The sequence below is a fragment of the Taeniopygia guttata genome, chromosome 8 (genome assembly GCF_048771995.1).
Source record: "Taeniopygia guttata chromosome 8, bTaeGut7.mat, whole genome shotgun sequence".
Lineage (NCBI taxonomy): Eukaryota > Metazoa > Chordata > Aves > Passeriformes > Estrildidae > Taeniopygia > Taeniopygia guttata.
The window spans coordinates 14,519,490-14,539,523 of record NC_133033.1 but is presented as its reverse complement, the minus strand read 5'-3'; the positions used below and the strand labels follow the sequence as shown (position 1 = coordinate 14,539,523).

Sequence of the window (20,034 nt, the reverse complement as noted above, 5' to 3'; positions counted from 1 at the left end):
TCTTCCTGACTACTGTTGGAATACAGTTGTATGGTGATGTGGATCCCCCAGTCCACTGAGGAAAGACGCTGCTGCAGCCAGTCCTGGGCTGGGCAGCTGTGTGGGTGCTCTGTGAGCAGAGCAGCTTTAAAAGGCCAAGTGAGTTGTACCCTGGAGCTGCATGCAGCAGGTTTGAACAAAGTCTTGCTGAAGGGAAAGGTTAATGCCTTCAAGTAAAGGTCCTGATACACATGGAGGGGAAAAAAGATATTGAAACACTGAAAAGACAAAGAAGAGCATTTCACATAAAAATTATTGTAAGGATGGGATTTGCCCCTTTTTTCCATGGAGGTGGATTAGTAATGCTCACATTTTTTGTGTCTGATTTCTTGAGGTCAGTTATCTCAGTACTGTGTGACATTTTTCAATTCCAAGAAAATTCTCTTTGGTTTGAGTGCCGTAGCTTGGATTTTTCCAGGTAGAATCCCTTTCCAGCTTAGTGTTTTGCAAATTTTCTGGTAAACTTTTATACGGACCTTACACTGTGGTTAAAAAATTATTTTGACTTCTCAGTAGATCTGCACTGAGATCCCTTCTCCTAATTTCTCCTAATCCTAGTGAATATATAGCAATCATGAAATATTTCATGGTACTGCTTAAAACTAATAGCATGAGTTTCTAATTAGCTACATGTGTCTCTTCTAGTAAAATAGTGAGATCTGCCTAGCAATACTAAACTGATAAAAATTAACTAAAAAAAACCCTCACACTACCCTCCCACCCCCATCCCCCCTAAAAAACCAAACAAAAAATCAAATCACTTTTCCCCAGCAACTTACGTGCTTCTGCAGTGGCAACATCTGAAAGAAGTAAAGCAATTATCAAAACCCTAACAGGAAGGAAGGAAGAATAGAGCCAGTAAAGTGGTGGGATTCCATTCCATTTTCTTTCTGAAGCAAGAAATGGAAATTCTGTTTTAAGCTTCAATGCTTGACTTGGCAAATCAGATTTCTTTCCTGTTCTGTGATAATCTAGTCTCTGAAGTCAAAACTCTCATAAAATAAATGAGGCTTTACTATGTCTTGAGTTACTGTTTCAGTGTCTAGATGCAGACTAAGGCAAGTGTTCACATCAGTTAGAAAGATGAGAATTCTGATTTCTGATAAATATGAAATGTCATACTGAGATGCCAACCATTAATATCTGGGGATGAGTTAAGGAAAGAAGGACAGAGGTTTTAGTGAATGTTGAAGCTAACAGGAATAAAAATGAGTTAAAAATAAGACACACAAAAACAGGCTCCAAGATAACAATTCAAGTAATGCTTGTTTAATATTGCTCTGAAAGTAATTCAATTGTCTGCTTTTTCACAAGTGTCCATTGTGTATAGTTGTATCATTTTGGGTTTATGACTTTAGGAGGCAAACAAATATCACTATTCTGTTCATTTGTACTGTGTAGCTGAAACTTTCTGGTTTTCCCATTCCTCCATCACACTCCCTGAATCTATTTATGATGTATCAATTCCCCAAATATATAGGGATTCAGTGTTCAGATCACCTTTCATGTCTTGAATAATGAAGAACAGGTATTTTCTATTCTGCTTTAGGGTTTTCCAGGTGACTTTGGAAATAGAGGCCCCCCTGGTCCAGATGGAAGTCCTGTAAGTATTGAATTGTGTATTGATTAACATAATAAAATTTGTAAAACCCAGTGTTAACTCCCCTCCAAAATTAAAGGAGACTTTTGCCTCAAAATAAATGTCTTGAAATCCACAGGCAAATTTTGTACTGTTAACTTTCCCATGGAAATTGCTAGGAAACTAATAAGTATAATAAAGAGGAATAAAATATTCAGAAAGCTGCCAGAGAACACATTTTCCACTACAGCATGTGCTGACTACCTTGAGAATCAGATCTCTTGCTGTCCTCATTGCATTAGTGATGAATGTTCTGTCTTCCAAAGTTCTTGCATTAGCTATGACTTTGTGTTGTTTTTTTAAACCATTATTCTAAGATCACCTTAACAAAACCAGATTCAGCCTGCATGTAAAACCTCAGCTTTTGTGTTCTTGTGCATTTGATAGTTGATTTCATCCTTTGAACTGGTACTGAACACAATTATGCTAGCATGTCATTTAGTGCATTGTAATCAGTGTGATAACAGCTTTGTCCCTGGCAGTGTGTGCCCTTGCAGTGTGGTGTCCAGCCTGCAGCACAGACACGTCACTGCACAGGCTGCCCTCAAAGGAGCTTTGCTGTCTTGTGCTATTTGTACGGAAACTCTGGCTGCAGACTCCAAACTCAGGTTTCCTTTGGTGTCAGAAATCAGTAAAAGGCTTTGGGCAAGAGAAGAGAACACCAATAAGTGCTGAGTAAAAGAGCAGCTGATTTAAATCACCTTGTATTGTTGGGTGCTGCTTTGGAAACTGCTATCAGTGTGCGTCTAAAGATTTTTCTGATATGGGACAGAGTCATCAACTAGACAGTTTCTCAATTTTTTGAAAGACTGCCTTGACACCCATCTTAGAAACTTATTTTAGAAAGCTTACACTAATTTTGCTGGTGGGTTATCAATGTTTGGTGTCAACCTTTTGGAACACAGGAAAAAATTTCTCACACATTTCTGGTGCTTAAGGCAAAGCTTCTCTTGTTGGAATGTCAGGTGATATCAGTATGGTTTTCATCTTGAAAACCCACTGAAGGGTTGAGTGTCACCAACTGCTTTGCAAATGATATTAAAAGGTGAGTTCTTCCTTCCCCTCCTTGTACTCCCAAGTCTCCCTCCATTCCTGATAAAGGAGATATTGTCTTTCCACCAGATCTGCAGAACAGTGCTTTAATAGAAACAAGCTCAGAAAGCCTGGATCTGAAATTACAGACTTGCACGTTACAAAGAAGCCCGTTTTACTGCAAGCATTTGCAAACAAGTTCCATCTAATCTGCCAAGACAGCTGCTGATCTTGCTGCCTTCTTCGACAGGCAGCAGCCCCTCTTCCCCCCTCCCCAGAGCTCACCCTGCAGGGCTTGTTCAGGCAAGGGGCCAGCGCTGCAGCTGCAGGGGTCTGCAATGCTAATGGCAGATTTACAGAGCCTCTCTGGAGCTGGCACTGGAGACCAGGGGCTGCCTGGGAGGCCTGTGGCAGCAGGAACTGGAAGGGAAGACATTTCTTCCCATGTGCTGACTTAACACTAATGGCATTTGTCTCCATGCCTAATTTCTTCTGCTTAACTGACTAATGCCATCCTTCATTTCCACAACACCCTCTCAGTTTTCAGGATGTCAGCCTGCCTTGGAGGATGTTGCTGGAGCATTCAGCTTCCCTTGTGGATAGTTTAGAGCAGGTTGGGGAAAGTGTGAAGGCAGCTGAGGAGGGAGGAGAGCACAAAGATGTCCTCTGCCATGCCCAGTTGGACACTTTGAGAATGGGCTTAGATTTCCTTGCGTAAAACTCCCCCTTCCCCGCGGCTGCCAGCAGAGCCCTGTCAATGTTATGCACTGAGCAGTGGGTCCCAGGTGTTGGGACAGCTTCCATGAGACATGGTGACATGGAGAACTGCAATATCTGTTTCACGTAGGGCAAAGAGACTTAGCAACTGTTTTCAGCAGTGTTTTAGCCTCTTCTGAGTTAAACTGTGGCAGAGGCAGTAGTGGAGTACTAAATTTTTAAGGAAGTACAAATACCATAGTTTTGTATCAAGAAGCAATTTTTCATAAGGAGAGTGTAGCCTTTAATTTGCAGAGGCCTTTCTATGAACTGAGATGGCGCTCTTATTTATTTTTCAAGGGAATCTTAATAAATTTATTTTTCACCCTCAAAAAATTGTTTTTTCTTCCTTCCACTTCAAGTATCATGGTAAAAGAAAAAATCTCATATTCCTACAATAACATCAGAAATGTTCCCATGATGCAAATATCTGGTGGTCTAATTCTGCAATTCAGGAATTTTACTAAGCATATTTCTCTATACAGTGATAAGCTGTCACTCTTTGGAATCTCTGTAAAAATCAAAACTGACTTGCTTTGTAGATTGCTTTTATCTTATCACTGGGATTTCTTTTTAAATGGTAAAATTCAGATGATCTAAGATTAACTTTCTTTAAAGGGAATTGTTGGTGGTGTTGGTCCTCCTGGATTTCCAGGACTAAGAGTGAGTATACTTTTATTACTTACTTTGATATGGCTGTACTAGTCTTGTGTGTTTATGAAATTAAAAAAACAATTATGAAAATTTAAGGATTTAAACAGGTTTTGTTTTGGATGGCCATGATTTAAATAATATCACTCTACAAAACTGTTGTCATGTTGGCAGCACGGAGCACTTCTGTACTTGGTGTGGATTGGTGTACTTGTTTCTGATCCAGTGTGTTTTGGTCTTTTATTTTAAATGACCAAATTTGCTATTTTATAGCACTAAAGCCAGTGTGAAGGGTGCAATGGTCTCAAACATTTTAATGACAACAGTCCTTATTGGTTCCTGAATATGGCTACCAAATCCAAAGCAGAATTAATTTCTAAGAAAAATTACTTTATTGTATTTACAATGTCATATTCATTTAAAAAAATATATGTAGAATAGGGCTATGATGCTCACTGTGGAGTTGCACACAGTAGTTGTATCTATCAAGAAGCTCTGAGTCCTACAGAAGGTGGGAAAGACTTTCATTTTGAGCAGTCTCACTCCCCTGTTTTTTTTGATTCATGTATTTACTCAGAGAGGACCTCTGATTCTTGATGTTGTCTCAGTCATGTCTGGCTACACAGCCACATTCTTAACAAGGGAGAAATAGCAAGTGTTTACACTTGAATTAAGAAATCCATGATTGTCTCCAGTGTTTGCTTTATTGTTTTTTGGGGTTTTTTTTGGTATCTGCAGATCTGAAAGATTTGAAATACAAACTTGATACGTTTATATTTACACTGGTCATCTTTTCCTTTGAAGCACAACAGTTGAGTTCAATTGTTACTCTACTAATTATATGTTCATAACCAAAAAAATTCCTGTAAGTCATCCCTTGCTGCCTGATTAGGGTTGTTATGGCATTGCTATAGTGAAAACAAAAGCTTGGTCAAGAAAGCTCTGTAGCTTCCAGCCTTCATTAAGCAAACATGAGTTTCTGTAGTCTACAGGCCAATTGACACACGCATGAGACTGGAGCTTGAACTCTTGAGAATTTGCATAGTATTGTGGTTTGCTTTTCTCTCTTACATGACTGTCTTTGGAATTTAATCTCAAAGACTTTGATAATTGTACAAATGTACCTGAGATTTTTAAAAAATATGTCACTTCCCCAAAAAGATACTGCTACTGATTATTTTGACCAACACGAAGCAGTTTAGCCCTACCTAGAGTTCATGAGCATAAATGTTTGCAGCATCAAAGCTGTATGTGCCTTCTTGCTGAGTTGCACACTTACAGAGAGATTGAGTGTCGATAATCTTTTGTGAAATAGGGAAATAATTTTCTATAACCAGTCCAAAGCTTTTGCCACTTGTACATAGGTGGAATATAACCACAATGTGAGCTATTTATTGGGGGTGGGAAATAGGTTGGTGGCATTTTTAGATTTTGAACAGCACAAAATTAACAATTGTTTAGAGTGTGAGTTCCATTTGAGTGGCCTTCTCGTGTTTATGTGTGGGACTCTTTCTCAAGGTTCCAGTATATGGGTTAGACTGGTTTCCTGTTTCACAGTCAGATAATTGGAAAAGCTGTGCTTTGCTCCAGAGTTTCTTTACAAGAGACCATTGCACTCTTTAATCTGTAGCAGAATGTCACCAAGACCCTGTGGGAGGTTCAGGTGACCCCAGCAGACCCAGGTACAGCCTGTGTGGTGCAGCCCTGCTCCTCAGCCACACCTCCTCTCCAAAGCTCTGCTCCCTGGCCTCAGCTTTCTCTTGTCCAGGCAGATGCTAATGGTCATCCAAAACTGATGACCAAGCAGTATTTTAAACTGCTTTAAAATACTTAGTCAATAATAGCTCACTATTCTACTACAACATGCAATATTGTAAATGGGATTAAATGTATTTTTCTGGCAGAAACCAAGAGCATTAATTCAAGTAGCTTGTCCAGCCCAGCTGGTCAATGTCAAGAGTTAGTTGTATTTTTGTCTTTGTTCATGAGAACAATGCCAAAATTAGCAGCATCAGCGAACTGAGTTCAGTAATTCCTTCCATCCATGATTTTTTTCAATATACAAATCTGTTGCCAAGTTCAGAGTTTTGGCTGGCTGAATAGTCAGTCTTTCAAGACTTAGCAAGGCCATGAGTTTTACTAAGATGAAGAGTTGCAAAAAATTTACTGCTAGATACCTGAATTAGATTTAAATTTATTTTTCCTTTTTTAAAATCCACTTAATACTAAGAAACCATTAGTTTTGTTTTTCTGGTATTTTATTTTTTGCCTTGAAAAAGCAATTTAGTTTTAGTTTCACTTGTCACATAGAAATGTTGGAAAAGGCACAGTTTATGTAGCTGCAGGTTTTATTGATCAGCAAGTTTTATCCAAAGTGATAAGCATATCGTAACATATAGCAAGGATGTTATAGGTGAAGAATGATTAAAGAACCTGTCAGACTAACTAATTCAACTTTTTCAGCTTTGGCTTTGGGCAGTTCCAGTTCTTTGCTGTTAATTAAGTCACTCAATGTATCTGAAGACTGTGAAAGGTGTTTAATGAACCTGAATGTTGTAAAGACACTTTGACATTTCTTCTTGTTGCTGTTGTAAGCTGAATTTCCCAGTTCAGTATCCCTCTGTGGTTTTCCAATCAATGCTGTTGTTATCATTAAGTGTACATTTCAACATTCAGTATCATGAATGCATAAATGCTTTGCTGAACTAGAATATGTAGCACAGCTCAGAGACAGCAACATAAACAATTGAGTTGATCAGCTAGCATGACAGACTATACCATTTAAGCAGTCATGGAAAGCTAAAGCAGAGTGGCAATTTCCTTGGGAGCTCTACCAAGCACCATTAGGACACTAAGTGATTGGTCTTGCTTTTTCTTCACTCAACCATAAGTCTGATGGTGGCTGCAGAAGAATGTGGTTGCTAACATTGCTGAAAGAGTCTCCAGAGAATAATGAATGTGTGCTCTACTGGAAATGCATAGATGTCCATCTCATCTTTTCCATATCACTCTCAACAAGTGGCAAATGAATTCTTTATTCATATGTGTTGTTAAATTTCTGCATAGCCATAGAGACATAACATTATCTTTCGGGGGTTTTTTCCCCCTGAGGTTGAATAGGCAGAAAATAGACTTCTCTCTTTGTAATATAGTCTTAACTATTCTGAGTCAGGTCTTATGTTTAGCTTTTTCATTAATATTATTGCTGTTGCTGTGCTGATCTTTAAAGACTCTTTATTTTTTGTGATTCGCTTGTTTTCTTTCCTGTCATAAAGCTGCCTAAAAAAAATCCCAGAAATAAGAGTTGTAGTGAGGGCTCTGAAGGTGCATTAGAACAGAAAAGGTTAGCATGCCCATTGGAACATAGGTTTGATTCTGCACATGTGATATTTAGAGTCACATCTCTTTTTTCTTTTTTTTATTTTCTTCTTTTTTTTTTTTTATTTTAACTCATAGAAGTCACTGATAGATGAGAAATTGAGTAAAAGGACCATTTAAAAAGCCACTTTTTATGGCCCTACTCATCATAGAATAATTTCTTTAAGCCAGATTCGATGCCCATAGAGAAGTGCTGTTATGTAACCCTAAGGACAGCGGTGATGGCCACTGCATGTGCAGCTGCAGTACAAAAGAAAGCTTCCTTAATTGGCATTGCCTAATACACTGTGATCTTCTCTTGAATTTGTAATCTACAGGAGAAGAAGCAAGTTTTGTTTCTTGCGTTTCTGCTGATGATGTTTGGAACTGTAAACATGGAGGGCTTATGATACCAATACCCTTTTTTCCCCTAAGAAATAAATCTAAAAAATACTTTGCTTTCTCTCTGTGGTGCAGAAAAATGCCACATTCTGTTAGGAGCCTTTAGGTTACTCTGTTTCACCAAATGCAGTCACCTTTCTTGCTGTTTGATAGGGAGACATTGGGCCAGCAGGACCAAGTGGACCATCAGGAATTCCAGGGCCCACGGTATGGTATTTAATCATCCCATGGCCAGGTGCTCATGTGCTTTCCAAATTATAGTCAAGCATTGGATTTATGTTTTCTTTACTTTAACAGGGTTTCCCAGGGAGTGTGGGACAGCCTGGAATGAAAGGTGATAAGGTGATTTAAATATTTTAATTATCTTGCAGATACATAGTTCTTTCAGGCTCCCTTCATTAAATCTTGAGCATAATTTACTTGACAAAGCCTTCCCTTTATCCCTTTGATTTCTTTTGTCTTCTGAATTTTGTTATTTATATTTATGTCAGACTCACAATTTGGTAGTTTATACAAGGTTTTTTTTCTGAACAGAACACTAACTACTGAACCTAATAATATCCAGGTCTGTGTCTTTAGACTTTCCTGGAAGAGGTATTCCAGTGCAACACCTTGCATTGTCAAAGATCTGTGTTAATTTTAAATAGTGAATATTGAATTAATCTTTCTCTGTTTCTGAAAACTACCCCATTTTAAGCCACACATATATGTCTGTACAAAATTATATATTGTTTAGGGTGAACATGGCCTTGCAGGAGATCCAGGAGATATGGGGTACCCAGGAGACAAGGTAAGTTATAACTGCGTTGTTTTACAAAATTATCCAATTTCAGCAACTTGATCAGGCTTCTGAGTCTCTTAAAATGCAGCAGGTTGGTTGCATAAAAGTAGAATGCAGTGGCAATACTTCCTGGATATCACTGTATTAACATATTTTTAAGAAATTCTGTGCTAATTAAAACTCAGTTATGGAAAGTCTGCACAAAGACAGGTAAAGGGCACAAGCAGAACTCTGGCAGCTGTGTGTATAGAGATACATCAAACAAGGATTATGGTGTGATCTCAATCTTTCTAAGGAACTGTTGTAAAGGGTATTTTTCCCTTGACCCTTGAGGTTCATCTGCAGCTCACCTGGACCTACTGTGGTTAGCAGCAGCACACGATCTGGCATGCTTCTTCACATCATCAAACTGAGATAAATAAGGATCTTCTTTCCTGTTTGGCTAGTACATCAGAAGTCACTGAAATAGCACATCCTGTGAAAACTCCTTTGATGAAAGTTGAATGTTAGAAAATAGCTTTCAGTCTGAAGAATTCTTTTGAAGCCTGTTTCAGGTGCCAAAATAGAGCAATTTATTGCTTCCAACATAACACAACAAATAATTTTCATGTGTATTTAATATCTTTCTTTTTTTCAGGGTGCTCTTGGTTTACCAGGACCCCCAGGGATCAGAGGAAAACCAGGACCCCCAGTAAGTTTACGCATCAAATTTTGTTCTTGGTATATCATGTATGTTGTTGATACTTAATGTTTTTTAGTACTGTTGATATTTGATACTTTTGTGTGATTGCTGTGTTCACAGTGCATGTAATCCCACAGAAGTGACCTAATTCAAAATGCACAAAGAATAAGGTCTAAGCTGCTTTTATTTCTAGTGACTGCTGTTAATGAGCGAGTCAGATCCTAAAATGTGAGACTTGGTTACCAAAATCAGTATATGTGTCAAATTTTAATAGAGTGCTTAGGGTATTACATATTCTGTGACAGTCACTGTGTGGGGGAGTGGACATGTAGGTAATATTTGAAACAAATCCACTGAGAGCTTTGGGAACTTCCAGATGACCATTTGGACGAGCTGGATTTGGAGGGAATATGTAAGATCTCATTAATAACAGCAAGTCATTTCTCACAGAGATGGGAGTAGTCATGAATTCCTGTATTTACTGATTTTTAGCAGCTTTAAAGGCATCTGTGCACTGCTGCCACTTCTGCTGGGTTTTTAGATGTTGAGGCCGAAAAGGCATGCTGCACTGGGTTACCTGGTTCTTCCTCGCCTGTTTTAGTGCTAATATCTGTCTCTTTTCAATAAAAAATTAAAAGCTGCCAATACCCACTGCAGTGTAAATTTTCTTATGTACAATCAAGCCAATGACTGGTAAGCCTACAATAGACCTCATGAATGTCACGGGCCCTTAAATTCCATAACGCTTTCCTCATCCTATAGAATTTATAGTATAAACACTAATCCTGCAGAAAACTTATTCAAATTTGCTTAAGCATAGATGGGAAAAATAATATTTTTTGCTTTTAAAGGTGCAAGAATTTTCATTTTAAGATAAGCATGTGAATCAACCTATTCCTGAAAGAGTAGTGTATTTCAAGCACAAGCTGAATGTGACCAACCTTGTGACTTATGTAAAATTAAACTATGACATCTCAGTCCTGCAAGTAATAGAAATTTATCTTTGTAGAATAGATTTACAATGAAGTCATTCATGTGAAAAATTAGAGAAACATTTCCCAGGTCAGACCTTAATTTTGTTCAAGTGATGTCTACTTATGGTGGCAGCAAGATTGTGAAAAAGTGGAAGAAGAGATATAACTTAGAGAAATTTGGCCCATTTTTAGATGAGTTGGAATTCATATGTAAAGAAGCTACCATTACATGTGGATAGTTGTTATTATCATTTTGTTGTTATTAATCACAAAACTGCCATTTTTTTTTTGCTATGATTGGATACTTAAAATATATGTGTGTAAACCAATATCTGTAACGGTTACTTTCTGGATGTTTAAATAATATGGAGTTCTTATTGTGAAGACAGCTATATATTTAATGGGGTTTTTGTATGGTTCCTCCTAAAACTCCCAATTTTCTCTGTCCTAAACTAATTTGAATTTTTTTTGTGGTGACTTCAAAGAGATATGAAGAACTAGTTTTAATAGTGCCCAAGGAGAGGCAGGTATAAAATTTCCTGTTTAGTTAAAAAGTCATCTGAACATTTCTTTGGCCTTTTTGTTAATAAATGTTTTGAAAATCCTCGTAACCATCTATTGTTAAAAATAAATTACCATCAGAAATCTTAACTGTTTGGATTTTTTTTCAAGGGGAAAATTGGAGAGCCTGGACCCCGTGGACCTTTGGGTCCTCAAGGACCTGAGGTAAGAAATTCCTTGATAATGGTAAATTGAATGTCAATTCTCAATTATGAAACTAAGAGGTAAATGAGTTTGCTTCATAAAAGATTGTCTTCTTAGTTGAATTAGGGAAATCTTTTTATTCAGTCATATTTGATTAATTCATTCTCCTGCATAAAGTACAAAATATTCCAGCTCATAACTTTTTTTGCAAAATATTAATGTACAGGATCTTTGAATATGAAGTAGTTCTTCATTTGCTTATGTGATTAGGATTTGCTGTCTCCTGAATCCTGTTGTTATGGGGTACACCTGGAATGAGACTCATGTGATTTCTCAGGCAGGCTTCCATTTGTAAATACTAAATCATGTTTACAAATGGGATTTTCCATTTTCCAGGCCTGGTTGCATATTTATTACTTACAAGAAACAAAAAAGATTCACCTGGGAAGTGTAGCCAAGCAGTTGAATCTAGAAGTGAAGTTTCCTAGGAACTCTTTAGTGCTATGGAAGTCTATGCAGAAACTCAGTCTCCAAAATGTCCCATTTTGGTGCTTTTTTGCATTTATACCACAGGCTTTAAGGAAAAATGCTGTCGTCTGTACCAGAAATACATGTTTATACACAGACACGTGTATTTCCTGGAGAGATGAAAGTGGAAATTGTGGATTGTTCTTTCTAATCAGACTCCTGCAATTAACATAGTTTGGGTTTTGTTTGGTTTGTGGTGGGGATTCTTTATTTGTTTTGTGGGTTTTCCTTTTTAAAAAAAATATGAATGGAAGACATATACTAGCAATGATCTTTTTTTCTGCCTTTACATGAGCCCATCACCTCAAACCAAGGCTCTATGTTCCTACCTTTCTCATTAGGCAAAAGCCCTCACTGAGAGAAAACTCACTGGAAGGTGCATGTTAGCAGCACAAGGTGGTCTTGTGAGAATAAGTCTCTCTCACTTGGCAAAAGGTGTGCAGAAGACACAAAGCCTGTGCATGTTGTCCACAGCTGCCAGCCTCCGTGGATCAGGATTTTAGATTTTTCAAGCCTCTTCATTGTTAACAAAAGAGGCCCTTGCATGATTTCTTTGCATTGCTTCCAGCAAGGGAGACTTGAGGCAAATTATGCCCAAATTGTTGGTCTTGATACCTGTGTCCTGCTGCCTCTGCTGGTAATCCTTCAACAGTTCCTTGTTCCAACAGACCTACTACTCCTTTGTGTCTGGGGGAAAATCCATCCTGGGCTGGTTACCCTCAGGGCAGATAAGGATGGGAATCTTTGTCTGAAAAGCTCAGCATTTCCCCTTGCTCAGGAGTGCAGAATTACTTCATCATTAGAAGGCAAACAAGGTGCATGATGTTACATAATTAAAACTTAGGTGTTCAGGTACTGTTTTTTTCCTAATAATTGTCTACAAAATGGTCGGTTTAAAACTGCAAAGCAATGTTTCTCTTAACTTCAGTCATGCAAGATGGTTCCAAATAAAATAAGAGGCTCTTCCACCTTTTACTTCATAAAAATATGGTCACCATATGGCAAAATAGAAACAGAAGGGATGTAGGATAGCAGCATACTGGGATTTTGGACAAATTGAAGATACTAGAAGTTATATAATGAAAGGAATTTAAAATAAGAAGCTCAAAACTGAAGAGTGTATGTGTCCCTCCCGTTACATTGTCTTATAAAAATAAGCTAGTTGTTGTTGCCAGAAGTTATTTAAACACAACCAAATATATGAAGTATGAGCAAATAATGTAGATTTTTCCACAAGAAAAGCTTACTGTTGTATGTCTGATCATGTCTCTTCTTCCAAAACCAGACATCTAGCAGGTCAGACAGAGCTACTTTCCTTGTTCCTGTTTCATTATCTGAATGCTCAAACTTCCTGTGACCCCATGTAGAAAACATGCATTGTATAATATACTAAATATTCCCTTGATGTTTCTGGAAATAGAAGAATGTGATCAATTAGTGTCTTTCAAGGATCATACTTTGAATTTAGTATAGATGTGACAATCCATACCATATGTCTTCTATGAAAGATTTTATTTTTAGAAACCCCAAAACCTATATTGGGATTTGTTGAACTTTGCTGTGGGCAGGAGGAACAAGGCTGTTTCTGCCCAATGGCAGAACCTCTCAGGCTCTACTTACAGCTATTCCTCTCCCCTTTTGTTCAACATTAAGACAGTGGGATTTATAAATGTGCTCTGTCTCCATTTGTTTTGGGTGCATGTGTAATAAGAAACTGGGGATCCTTTGATCTTTCCAGTTACACATTTGAGTGTTTCATTCCCTGTGCAAAGAATAAGTAGCTCTAGCCCCGATTTTCTCCCCATGTAAGCTGAGTAACTCTGGCACTCCAGCAGCTGAAGTCTGTAATGATCTCTGCACACAGTGGTGGGAGCAGGGCAGGCAGGCTCTGTTCATCCCCACAGGGTTTTGTGGTTTGAAATACAGATCACCAGTCAGTTGCTTCCTAAATCTTTCCTCTGCAGCTGTGCAGCCAAGGTACACCAGGTCAGAGTTGAAATAAGCCACCCACGTCTAGCCAGGGTCCACATGATTTTTTGAGTTTTTGCAAACGATGCCAGGTGTGCAGTGATAGCACAGCCTTCGGTTTCAATAGTGCATCAAATAACTTAGATGTAAATGATTTGTAGGAAATATAGAAATAAAGGTAATTTAAAGGCTGAATTAATTGCATGTTCTAGCATATATCTGAGGAACTACTCTTGTTGTAAAATTGCTTATACTCTGTACTTGCCTTTGCACAGAATCTTCATCTGGTCCTTTCCCAATGTTCTATGTCTGCATAACACATCCTTTCAGAAGAATAATAAACACTTATTGGAGAATTGTAGTTTTTTGCAGAAACCTTCTTTTGGTGTTTTGATTATAAGAATCAGTAACTAATCTCTAATAAGATACCTTGTTGAAGTAGCTGCATCCAGTCAGTCTTGCTTCTGAAAATTTATTCTAAATTCTCATTGAAATTAATTGCAATCTGTGATTGAATGAATGCTTATTGGTGCAGGGAAACTGAAGGGACTGTTGCACTCCCTGGAGACATTTTCCCTCCATGGTGTCCCTCCACCTGTGCCTGTCCTGATCCCCTTGAGGGCAGCCAAGGGCATGAAGATGGGTGACCAGCGATGCTGGCAAATGTCATGTGAAACAGCTTGAAGTGGGATTCTGCAAATGTGAGAGAATTCCCCATAGAAATGGAATGTAATGGCTCAATATTTATGATATTTTGCTTCCATATTAGCAGCCACACAGAAAAACAAAAAGAAAAGCAAAAGCTTTGGCAGAATGCGCATCTCTGGGGCACTGAGATATACCCTAACATAGTAACAACTTGGCCATATCTGCATTTTTTTAAAATTTAAACACTATATTGATAAATGAGAGCACTAAATATGTTAATTTTCTATTTAATTGTTCAGTACAAAAAGTAACACTCCCAAAGCAAGGTTAAAGCATGTTTGTGTTAAGATAGTTGTCACTTCAGGTTTTTCTGATGCCACATTTCTTTTGATTAAATGAAATGGATTCTAAAGTGCTTTGCTGGCAAAAGACCACATCTGTAGCAAGATTCTGAACATAATTTGTAGCCTACCTTACTGCTGGCTCATGGAAGTTAAGAATCTGCATTTCCCTAGAAGTCATAATTCCGAGAGCTGTTTCGTTTAGAATAGTCTCTGCTGAAAACTACATTGCAGTTGGAAACTATATATTAATCTCCTGGCCTTTCACTTATGCAAGAATAATGAATTTTTAATTTGGAGTAACTTCCCAGGGAGCTGGCTGCTGAGTAACTCATGGCAAATTTAGGTATTGCTAGAGATGTATCCCACTTCACTCTGAGGAATCTGACTGGCAAGCGCCATTGCTGAGGTATTTCAAGAGCTCCTTCCTGGTTCATTCTTTTCTGGAATTGTCTAAAGTGGCTGTTTGTGTCCTGGATTATTACACTTATTTCATGGATTATTAAGGTGAGAACATCTTAGAAACAGTGTACTAATACTGCCATAGCATCTACCTTTTCTTCATGGTTGTGCTCAAGAAAAAAAGTCTTAATCCATCTTCACAGAAAAGACAAAAATTACGAGGATTTTAAATTTCTAAATGCATTGTTTAGTGTTGATGTTCTCAGGCCAGTGACCCTCTTGTATCCCAAGACTTTGCCTGACATGAAAAGATTTCAAAATACCGTGTTTGTTCTACCTGCAATAGTATTTGTCCACACCTACATCTCATGGTCCTTACTGAATTCCCTCTAGAAAAATTCAAATAAATAAATAAAGTAGATCTATTCATTTATATAAGCATTCGAATCTTTCTAAATTAACATTTTGCTAGGCAGATTGTTTTCTGGAATGTTTATTGCCAAGAGGAAATTGTCTGTGTTAGCATTTAGCATTTGTTCACACATTAGAAATGTTAAGATTTACAGATATATGAAACAACTCGTCCCTTGGTAGCTATTTAAGGTCTATAAATAAGTAAATTAAAATTAAGAAAGGACAAGCAAAAAAATTCCAAGGAATTGACCTAACTCTTCAATGTATTTCAGTAGACAGCACAGGCAGGGTTTAAAAAAAAATCCATTTTTGAACTGTATAGAAATCAAGGGTGATGCAAGGGAGTGTTCCAGGTGTGAGTCTCAGGGTCACATGTCAGTAATACGCTCTGTGCCACCTAGAGGCATGTTGGAATTGTTGCACAGCTCTGCTTGTGATTGCTAATTTATGGCAAAAGAAAGGGAAACCACTGTGATGTATTGAGAAATGTTGAGTGTTGCCCATCTGCTGAAAACTCAGACCATCTTTACTCTTTAGTGGTTTTCTTTCAGACTCATTAGCATCCAAGTGCTAAACCTGATTTTAAAACATTGTTCTGTGTATGTGCTTTTTGTTTCCATTATTGGAAAAAGTATGCATATATTGTAATATGTAATGATTTTCTCTTAATGAAGAAGGAAAATTGTTTTTCCTAGTGTTAGACCATGGGTTTGCTTAGACGTAGTAATAAATATTTTGCTCAGAGGAAGTGGCACTCTTGCTGTCTTCAGATAGTCATAATTTAATGAAATGTGGAAGGTTATTAAAAAAGCAAAATCTTGGCAGGAGACTGAATGAGCAGTGTGCTAACTAAAGGGTCATTTACCATTTATTTTATCCTACAAATGTAAGATCATGTATCCTCTCTGAATATTTATGAAATTTAACTCACTACTGTATTGCATAAAGGTTAGTGGCACCACATTTTTCCTTAAAATATTATCATTTCTTCTAAGTCAATATAGCTGTAGCTGAATTCCTCTGACACAGAGGAAGCATATTTACTTTTACTTATTTGCTATTTACTTTTTCTTTACTAACAGCTTGACCTACAGTAGGGTGCATTTCTCAAAGGCCTGTTCTGAATAATGCTACATGCAAATGACCTCCAGTTCCTGCCAGCCAGACCTCCATGATCACCTGCTGATTTGGAGGAAAAGCTTCTTACCTTTTCTTAATCTTGCCGTGATCTTGTCCTGAACATGTGGCTGCAGATTAAGGGCTTCAGCTGCCCTCTCAACTTTATGAAAAGAATAGTTGAATTCATAAGTGTAGGACCTGGTGCAGGCTGTTCTGTGGTGATTTTTTGTGCATCCAAACCAGTGCAATGGTTTAATTTCAAACATCGCTTGGCAGATAAAAAGTCTTATTGTAAGAGAAATTAAATCCATGCTGACATCTGTTAAATTGAGTTTAAGAAAAGCTGCCTAAAATCTGTCACTTATCCAACTCCTTTCAAGGAAATATAATGGATTTTGACGGTTTTTGGGATGGTAGAATAAATTTATTTCTTGTTTCTGTGACTCAGGTTTATTAAATGAATGAACAGAATCAAAACAAATTCATTGAAAACATTCCTACTCTGCAAATCATTTGTCTGTGTGATTTCTTTAGGGTTTTCCAGGAGATATTGGTGTACCTGGATTAAATGGCCCTGAAGGTCCTAAGGTAAGATTACATGAAAACCTATTAAAGATAACAGTAAATAGTGTTAATCTCTGAGGAAAAGACTCTGAGAGATGGACACTGGCATTATGAGAAGATAATCCTACTGTCAGAATACAGGTAATTTGCTTCATATATTTATATGAAGAAGTTATTTGAACATTTAATGCTGTCCACACAGTTCTGAGAGTAATTACTGTGCTAGGTGGAAGCATGTAATGGCAAAACTAGTTTGAGAAAATGCTATGTAGCGAGAAAGTGTCATATGTTTCACCTGTATTTTCTGTGGTGAATAGGCACATGTATGGCAGAATGAAATCTGTATATGAAACCAAGTTGAGCACCTTTAGATTATCTAAAAAAATGCACTTTTTGCTAATTCATTCCACTTTAGTTATTGCAGATTGATTCATGCAAGGACTAAAACAATAAATCCCATTATAAACTTTGACCAAAGACAGTGCCAGATCTCTTTGAAATGAAAGCACAATATCACAGTTAGAAATTAAGTGAAATTGTAGAACATAGGAGGCAAGATGTCTCATTAATGCCACTGCTCAAAGCATGAGAAGCCTTTATCTCTGTGGTACATTACTGGGCATTTTTGTTCCAGACAGATTCGGTCAAGTGAGACTAGATGCAGAAATAATACTTGAATGGCTTTATTCTGAAACTGTTTGTTTATTAGACAAAAATGAAGGCCTTTTGTGACCTTTAAGTAAACCACAGGGCAGAAAGTGGTGAGGCAAAAGAACTGTGCGAGACCAACAATATCATTTGTCCAAGAACAAATCATACAGATTGTCAATTAATAAACAGACATGGAAATTACAACATTTTCTATCAACAGAGTTGTGAAATTCTGTAGTAGACTACTCAAGAAAACATAGGATGGCAAGCAGTAAATAGTTTAAAGATATGGTCTTATTTGTACTTGGAAGACTGTAACAATACCTGCATGCCAAAGGTGATCATTCTTAAGAACCTCTCAGATAATCCAGTTGCTGAAGCCATAGCTGATACTTTCTGTATCTCTTCTCTTTCAACCGTGGCAAGAGCCTTTTTCCAACACAGACATGAATTGACTGGGAAAGCTGAGAGCTAGTTATCTGATGGGGCAGATTGAAGAGAAGTTAAAATGTGTTTCTAGAGGGTGTCCACCTTCAATTCTGATTTATTTCTTTTCTACCTTTTTTATTTGCATGTATGCCTAATGTAAACAGTGTTATGTGAATGAGTTTGTCTGACCATTGCAGTCGCAGTTGCTCTTGTGTTTCTGAGTTACCAGGGTATTTAAAAAAACCCCAAAAAAACACTGTGGTGATGAAAGACTCTGTCTAGGGAAAATACTAGAAGAGAAACAGAACAATTCTTGAGCTGCAGTTCAGATTTAATTGTCCAAGATTATGCATGAATGGCATAACAGATCTAATCCCTGCTGCTCAGTTTCTTCAGTGAGATTGATTTGTTGCATGTGATATCAGAGGAGTTTCTGTTAGAATTCTATTGATTTTTAATACATATGTTACAGATTTGTTGCCTTTTCACAGATTCCAGAGGAAAAAAGTTACTAAGAGGTGAACTATAAAGTTTGAGACTCCATGTTCCTTTGATACAGAAATTTCACAGCTGAATGAGATTCAGTGCTCTCCAGCACATTTGGCATTAGAGACAAGAAGCTTAGACAGCCTGCCCTAGTCAGGGAGAACTGATGGCTTACATTTGAAAAGAAGGATTACCAAACTGGAAAAACTCTTATACTGCTCCCAGTACTGAGGGAGAAGGTCTGCTTAATTTTAGAAATGTTTGGCTTTTGGGATTCCCAGCTGCCTTGAGTTGACCAAAATTTTCCTCCAGCTTTTATTTTTAGAAAACTGTTCTCACTATGCTGCTATTTTCCTCATGTTTTTGTTTATGCTTCCTCAGAAGCAATACCTATTTTAAAAGCCAAGAAAGCAGGATAAGCTTTATTTTTTAGCAGTTGGTGTGGGATAAATTCAACTTCTTGGACATTTAAGCTCTATTGAGTGTGATCAGCTGTCTCTAAATGCCAGTAGAAGTCTGGATTGTAAATTTTCCCCAATTTAGTGAAATAATCAGCAAATCTGATCTTTCTAAATCAATGTTCAAGGGATTTATTATGTAATTTGTTCTACAGAACATTACTCAGCTTGGAAACAATATTTTAGAAGGTGTTGATCTTGATCCACCACTTATTAAAAAAATAGCAAAATGCTTTTTTTTTAATAAAAAGAAATAAGAATGATTTTAAGAATTTCTGAAATAACTTTGTTCATTCCCTATGTTATTCTTTGCAAGTATTTATGCTCTCTAACCAAGAAAAGTGAGAGGAAAACATGGCCAGAATATGCTGACTACACTGTAGTTTTTCCAGCAATGTGTGTTGTACCATGGAAGAAGCTAAGAGCTTCCTTCCCCTGTTAACTCATGTTTGTTTGTGTAATACATTTTAATAAAGTGATTATTTGGAGTTTCACCTCTGGGAAGTTATGGATGTGAAATTACAGGATACCCCATTTGCTGACTCTCGTTTTTTTTCCAGACACTTTGGCACACATGTATTGACTACCTTCATTTTCTGGTTTTGCCTGAAAACCCAAGGAGGAGATGGAAATGTCATTTAGTATTAATATTAAGTTTACAGTCTGGAACTTTTTTCTGGATTCAGTTCAGTGCAGTGGAAGGGTGTGTACAGTAGTAGGGCTGCTGCCCTTTCCACTGTGCAGTTACACTGCACTGAAATCCTTATCTCCTAGCGGGCTTTGCTGTTAGAATAAAACAGTTATACCAATGAGAAAATGTCATTACTAACCATAGGAGAATATCTAGTTATTACTAGATATATTTAGAATTACTTATCTAGTAGTATTTTAATTACTGCTAAAAACCCTGCTGTCACTTCTGTGGTGGTATGCCAGCCAGCACTCCACCCCAGTCCTTCCCAGACTGATGTGTTTTTTGATGACACTCATTACCTTGAGATGGCCTGT

The 20,034-nt window shown here is 37.5% G+C and overlaps 1 protein-coding gene across 1 annotated transcript in view; it reads left to right on the top strand.

Annotated features, from left to right (window-relative positions):
• The window catches only part of COL24A1 (collagen type XXIV alpha 1 chain), a 115,865-nt gene that overhangs the window by 36,152 nt on the left and 59,679 nt on the right, over positions 1 to 20,034 (top strand). Inside the window, exons 13-20 of the mRNA XM_030279099.4 lie at positions 1,589 to 1,642; positions 4,085 to 4,129; positions 8,030 to 8,083; positions 8,174 to 8,218; positions 8,613 to 8,666; positions 9,295 to 9,348; positions 10,986 to 11,039; positions 16,973 to 17,026. Of these exons, the coding sequence (XP_030134959.4) occupies positions 1,589 to 1,642; positions 4,085 to 4,129; positions 8,030 to 8,083; positions 8,174 to 8,218; positions 8,613 to 8,666; positions 9,295 to 9,348; positions 10,986 to 11,039; positions 16,973 to 17,026 (414 nt within the window). The remainder of the gene's footprint in view (positions 1 to 1,588; positions 1,643 to 4,084; positions 4,130 to 8,029; positions 8,084 to 8,173; positions 8,219 to 8,612; positions 8,667 to 9,294; positions 9,349 to 10,985; positions 11,040 to 16,972; positions 17,027 to 20,034) is intronic.